Source organism: Octodon degus, unplaced genomic scaffold (genome assembly GCF_000260255.1).
Source record: "Octodon degus isolate 3935 unplaced genomic scaffold, OctDeg1.0 scaffold00095, whole genome shotgun sequence".
In the NCBI taxonomy this organism is placed as follows: domain Eukaryota; kingdom Metazoa; phylum Chordata; class Mammalia; order Rodentia; family Octodontidae; genus Octodon; species Octodon degus.
The window spans coordinates 8,503,823-8,510,597 of NW_004524671.1; the positions used below are offsets into that span (position 1 = coordinate 8,503,823).

The 6,775-nt window shown below is 45.4% G+C and overlaps 1 protein-coding gene across 1 annotated transcript in view; it reads left to right on the forward strand.

Moving 5' to 3' along the window:
* Trpm6 (transient receptor potential cation channel subfamily M member 6) overlaps positions 1-6,775 on the forward strand; it is a 150,675-nt gene that overhangs the window by 69,739 nt on the left and 74,161 nt on the right. The window contains exon 19 of the mRNA XM_023722993.1: positions 4,862-5,008. Coding sequence (XP_023578761.1) covers positions 4,862-5,008 — 147 coding nt within the window. The remainder of the gene's footprint in view (positions 1-4,861; positions 5,009-6,775) is intronic.

A 6,775-nucleotide genomic window follows, 5' to 3' on the forward strand; every position in this document is an offset into this window, starting at 1 on the left:
ACCTCGCTTTTATACTTTTCTGCTGGCTGGTTAAGACCAAGATAAAGCAAGACCTATATAACAAGAAATGTAACTTTTGTATCTGATAAGGTCAGTCAAGTACCCTCAGGATTTATCCTGTAGCCCTGTACTGCCGCTTTGTACATCCTTTTGTCAGTGTCAGACATGAGGATGAGTCACGGCCATTGCTTGACCAATTTGCTCTCTGTGAAAACTTGAGAAAATGTTTTTTCTCTCCATGTAACTCTCCATTGTGGGGCATTTATCATAAACCTTAAAAACATATTCAATAAATACTAGTGAGGCAAGTAAGGACATTGTTTTATGGCTGGTATCTGTTGGGAACTGGTTGACTACTCACGCTGCTGACCTAATGTCTCTGCTAGATCAGCTGTTAAATGTTTGAATGGTCGTTCCTGTTGGGGGGGTGTGCCGCCTCCCTCTCTCCATTCTCCCCTCCCTCTTTTCCTCTCTTCTTTCCTCCTTCCTTCCTTTTGTCTCAGAGTTCCATTTTGGAGGTCTCAGAATCCAAGAGGGCAGGGGTGTTCTAAAATCTATAGGATGTGTTGGAAGTCATCTCTTACAAAATTGGGCCCGTTAAAATGTCACATTTGTGACTATACCAGATAGAAGATGGCTTTACTAAGTTTGGATCATTTCTTTTTTTTTTTTTTTGGGGGGGGGACCAGGGATTGAACTCAGGCCCTTGCACTTGCCAGGGAAGCACTTATTCCACTGAGCCATCTCCCCGGCCCCTGGATCATTTCTATGTGACTTTCTGTTAAATTTTCATATTTGGCTCAATTTGGTTGCTGAAGTGGACAATGAAGAAAGCTGTTTATCATTTATCTGTTTACATACAAATACATAAATCTGTTGGTAGTTACGTCTGGGCCGTAGCAAATAGTACTTGCTGTGCCCATAACTTCAAACATGTAGGAAATTGTAGAGATCTGTAGCACCAAGCAATCTTTCTCAAAGGGAAGATCCAGCGAAGGAATTCTTTCTCAGAATGACAAGTATGCTCATGTCTCTGTTGCTTTTCTCTCGTACCTGGGACCAAATATCTGATGCCCAAAATTAAGGAAGGAAAGGTTTATTTAGCTCATAGCTCATGGAGGTTTCAGGCCATATTCAGCTGGCTCCAAGGCAGAGTGCACAAGGCAGAGGGCAGCTGTGTATGGTGGCAGAAAACAGAAAAAGAGCAAGAGCAAAAGGGAGAAGCAGCAGCAACAATGGCCACAGAGAGCAAGTCTGTTGCCCTTATTTTACATTCAGGGTGTCAGCCCCAGGCCAGGTGTAGCACTCACACCCATAATCCCAGCACTGTATCATGAATTAATTACAACCTCTAGAAGTCCACTCTATAGCTACACAAGGCTTTGAGAGAGAGACTAGACAGAAGCCATACCAGCTTATAACATTAGAAAGGTGTTAAATTCTCACAATTCCCTGAAAAACTTACATTTTGGCTGTAACACTGTGGTCCTATTCTAGCAATCTCTATTGGATTGTTTGGATGTGACCGTATCATTTGATTAGCTCAGTGAACATTCCATCCCCTGCTTGTGTGTAACAAAGACACGGTGTGGGGCACAAGGTCACCTAAGGCCGGTGTGGCCTCTGCCACGAAGGGGTTTATTGTCAGGCAGAATACCCGCAGATTCATCCTAACTTAGTTTAAAGCATTTATTATGGAGCTGAGAACATAGCTCATTGATACAAGCGCCTGCATAGGAAGTGCAAGGGCTCAATTCCTGGTACAAAGAGGAAAAAAAGAATGTACAGTTTAAAACATTTATTGCAAAGGCATTTTAGGTCTGTTCTGTCAGGAAGGACCTTAGCTTTTGAATTTAACTTCAACAACGATTACCTATCAGGTGTTTTATTTTTAGAAGCTTGCTGCACAGGGGGAGGTGGTCAGGCAGCACTTGTGCGCTTCAAAATGCTAATTATTAAATCAAGGGCTTGATTCATTGAGGGACACAATTTGCAGTTTGGGTCATGGGAGAAAACTGGAGCCAGGTGAAATGCAGACGCATCATTAGGTTTTTGTGCTTTGAGTTGGACGGTAAATATGAACATGGTGAGGCCACTTCTGGTGACAAGAGAGGGGGCCACTGTTCTGGAGCTAAAGCAGCCTAGAGTCAGACACCGCATGGACTCCAGGAGATTTTATAATTTTCCCCTTTTTTGTGTGATGGGGTCTTGCCATGTTGCTCAGAATAATCTCTGCTTCCTGGGCACAGTGATCTTCCTGCCTCGGCCTTGGAGTTGCTGGTGGCACTGGTATGCACCGCTTCACTGATCTAAAACGTCTTTCCTTCATGAGCTTTCTCTAGGTAAAATAACTGCCAAGGGAAGTTTAAACTTTCCTAGCTGCTAACTGTTAAAAGCGTGGCACATGACAGTTCGGGCTGTCCTAGCATAAAGTGTAGAAGATGGCAGAATGCCCTAACAGAGTGGGAGAAGGGTCCTCAGTAGGGGCCAGGAGGAGAGAACCACAGGCGGAGGTGTGGCAACCTCGGAGGTGCTGTTTGAGCTGTGACTTGAGGGCCTTCTGGTGGGAGGAGCCGGAAGGGGGAGCCCAGATGCAGGAAGCAAGGAGGCAGCACCTCAGCAGGGTTGCGGTGTGGGGGCAGAGGGAGCCGTGCTGTTGGGCATGGCTGGGAAAGGAGGGGAGAGAGACCCTGGGGGCCTGGACTCAGTGGAAACCCGGCAATGTGCAGGAAGATGATTTGACTAGCAGGAAAGTGGTTTTGCCTCCTGTGCAGAGGAGACATTAGCAAGAAGATGGTCGGAAGGGGAGGGTGGAGGCCACAGTAGGTGAGAAGTGAAGAGGGCATCAGCCAGGGTCAGTAGCAATAGATTTGGAGAGAAAACAGATTTTTAGTGCAGCATTGATTGAAAATGGAATGTGGGGGAGCAGACAGCAAGTGTGGTGGAGAGGTTGATGGCACAGTGGGGCTGTCCTGAAGGGACGTGGGAATGACCGGAGAAGCAGAGAAGGGTGCTCTCTTACACAGGCTGCTAAGTCGAATGCAACACATTAAGAAAGTTTAATAATAAGGTCTGTCAGAGCTTTAAGGTTGACCATTTATTTATGCTTTGTTCCATGTATTTACTGGTTACTGCTAGAGAGGGGAGAGGAAGAGATTTGAATAGAATATGTTACCTAAGCAAAATACTTTTATTTGTATCTTCTTCTAAGGACAAAAAGAGAAGCCTGAGTCTGAATTAGTATTTTCACATGGCATTCATGGCAGCAGCTGTTTTCGAATTCAACTCAAATCCAGGCTCAGGGAGAACTGCACATCCTTTACACCCTATTCTAAAGTATGAAGAGCAGTTGGGACCCAAGGAAGCGCTTGTAGAAAAAATAACAAGAGGAGTTATGTGATAATAAGGTGGTCATTTAAATTGATTTCTGGGGTCTTTCTGAAGTGGTATTGACACAGTGGTAAGTTACCAGTGAGTGGTGACTTTCACCTTGTTTTTGAGCTACTTACTTCCAGGCTGGTTCAAACCTGCTTGAAACGAGGTCAGTCCTTACAACTCTGAATCACTGTCTCAAACATGCTATGCAGAGCAGAGTCAACAATAGACCAGGCCACAAAGGTAGCCCCGCCGGGGGTCCAGTGCCTAGAAAACAGCATGTTTACCTGCAGCTACACAAACAATTCCTGCAGCTACACAAAGAATTGGATGCTTTCCCTGGCTTGAAAAATCTTGTTAATCTTTCAGGTCTGACAGCAGGTCTGAACTTTTGTGGCAAGCCTGAAGAAATGGGCTGGTGGGAGAGATGGCATAGAATGTTCTTTTCTTTAAATATTTCTTTAAAATTATAAAATAAAGGCAGCACAAATTAAAACCTTACAATGTAGGGTGATCTCTCTCTCTCTCTCTCTCTCTCTCTCTCTCTCTCTCTCTATCTCTGTCTCTGACTGTCTGTGTCTGTCTCTCTTCCTGTGGCCTCTCCTCCATACTCCTACCAGAGTATAAGCACTTCAGTGCCCCCTCTGCTCCTTTGAAGGCCTGTCCTGAGTAGGCAATGTGCGGTCACACTCCAGTGACCTCCGTCCGCTTTGCCCCAGGTGATCACTGCTCGTCACCTGCAAGGCTTAACCTTTGCCATTTGGCTGACACATATTTTTAAAAACAAAGAAGTGTTGAATCTTTGCCTGGAAAGATGCACACACAGCACGGATGCTTGGATATGGCTGCAGGGTGCCCAGGAGACTGAAAGCTCAGTGAGCCCCAGAACTCCAGGCAGAGACCCTTTAATCGAGAATGAATGCTGCACCTGACTTTCCTGTGACTTGGAAAAGAGGCCTCATTAAGCCATGTCCATTCTTGTATAAAGGAAATAAACGTGTTATCCATTTGTGATTTCATGGGGGGGATTTTATGATTATTCTTAGGTTCCAAAAAATCACTCCTAAATGAGATTAATCCAACGACTGATCTTAGTTCCTCAGAACTACTCTTACTTTGGGTTTCATTAGTGGAAACTGAGATTACATTTCAGAAATAACCTATGTTTTTCACTTGGTCAGAAAATTTAGGTCATACTGTAGTTTTCTCTCCCTTCAAGTCTAAGAGTATCATTTGGATGCTGTGTACCCCATTAATTTGTAATGTGTCATTTATTAAGTTCTGGATGTCTACACCTGTCAACATTCGAGTGAATCCACTAAGGAGAAATGAGTACTTGTTTATCGTCATAACGTCATAATGTTACTGTTACTTCATATGGAAGTACTGGGGGTACTGGGGATCAAACCCAATCTCTCATATAAGCAGAGCATGAGCTCTTCCACTGAGCTACACGCCTACAAATTGTTGTTCATCTGTGTTACAGAAAGACTGTGATTTGGAAAGGGGCCCCGGCGAGAAACCGGATGAAAGCCGGCACTTTGATCTAAGGAATGGGCCCCAAAGCCTTCCCTGGACCAGGAAAGTGTATGAGTTCTACAGCGCCCCTATTGTCAAGTTTTGGTTTTACACGGTTGGTCTCACTGCGACGGAGCATTTTGTATTAATGGCTAATGAGCGTGCTGATAGTGACGTGCTTGATTTGCTCATCTGTGGCAAAAATATAGAAATGTTGCATAGATTGGTGAGAGGATGAGGTAGTAGACAGGGAAGAGGGTTGGAGGAGTGTCTTAGTTACTCTGCTCTCGTTGCTGGGACAAATACCCGACACTCAAAATGAAGGAAGGAAAGGTTTATTTAGCTCAGAGTTACTGGAGGTTTCAGTCCATATTCAGCTGGGTCCAAGGCAGCGCAGCACATGGCAGAAAGCAACCTTTTGTGGTGGCAGCAAAGAGCAAGAGCACAAGGGAAGGATAGCAGCAGCTCAAGCAGCTGGCTTCTCTTCCCACCTTACATTGTAATGCAGATTACCTGCCCCAGGGCAGGTGCAGCATCCACACCCACAGTGATCAGTCACAAACTCCAGAAGCCACCCCAAGACTGCATGAGGCTTTGGTGGGGGAGACACCTAGACACAAACCATAGAAAGGAGGATGAGGGAGGCTAGAGCGGCTCTCATCTGCATTGGGACGTCGAGAACAGCATCTTCTCCTTTCTGTGAGTGCTGGCAGCCAGCGCAGCTCACACTGGGCCTTGGAGCTATGATAGAAAGGCGAACAATGAAGACATTGTTGGGTCAGTTTTTAAGATTGGAAAGAAACAAAGAGCTAGAAGCAATACTAACAAGCAGACTGTTCCGAGCAGCCCATCTTACCTATATGTGAGCGCTTTGGTGGCTGGTGGCTGTGTGTATCGTCACTCTGGACTAATGAGCAAATGGACTGAACTAGTAGGAACCCGGCCTGCTCTCAGTTAGAGGAGCGTGTGCTGGTCTTTGAGACAAGCATCTATATTTACTGAGTACCTTTCTAGCCTTTTGTTTATAAACCCACCATAGTTATGGAGTCAGATGTTGTGTGTGTTAGAAAGTGATGGTGGAAGACAGCATAAGGTCTGAACTATTCAGTTAGATTTTTCGAGAAGCTTACTAGTCTTACCCAACCACAGTTCTGGGTGCCAGAGTTGGGGGGCAGAGATTGTTAAGCATAGATGCTGTTTTCTAGCAGCTTACATTTGAGTACAGGATACTTTCTGTTTGTAAATCATCCCAGCATAAGTCAGAAAAACACAGCATAAATAACAGAAGAAATAAAGGCAAAAGGTTAAAGAGTCTAAGATATACCTTAGTGGAAAAGGTAAGGAGTTGAGTATCTGGTCCTTATTGGAACCAAGGACAAAAATGTAAGCAAATGACTTGGTAAAAGAATTGACTTATGTTTTGATGACTCCTTAGTCATGAAGATGACTGGAACTTCATGGACTGGGGATGGAACAGAAAGAGAGAGAGAGAAAGAGAGAGAGAGAGAGAGAGAGAGAGAGAGAGAGAGAGAGAGAGAGAGGGGAAAGAAAGGAGGGGGAGGGAGGGAGAATGAGAGAATGAGGGAGGGGAGAGAGGGAGAGAGAGGGAGGGAGGGAGAGGGAGAAGAAGACAAGGAGAGAGAAGGAGGGGGGAGTGAGAGGGAGGGAGGGACATAGGGAGAGGGAGAGGAAGAAAGGGTGAGAGAGGGGAAGGGAGGGGGAGAAAGAGGGAGGGAGAAGAGAGGGAGGTGGATAGAGAGAGGGAGGAATAGGAAGGGAGGAAGAGAAAGAGGGAGAGAGGGTGAGGAAGAGGAAGGAAGGGAGAGAGAGAAGGAGGAAGGGAAATAGGGAGGGAAGGAAATAAGGGAGGGAGAGGGAGAGG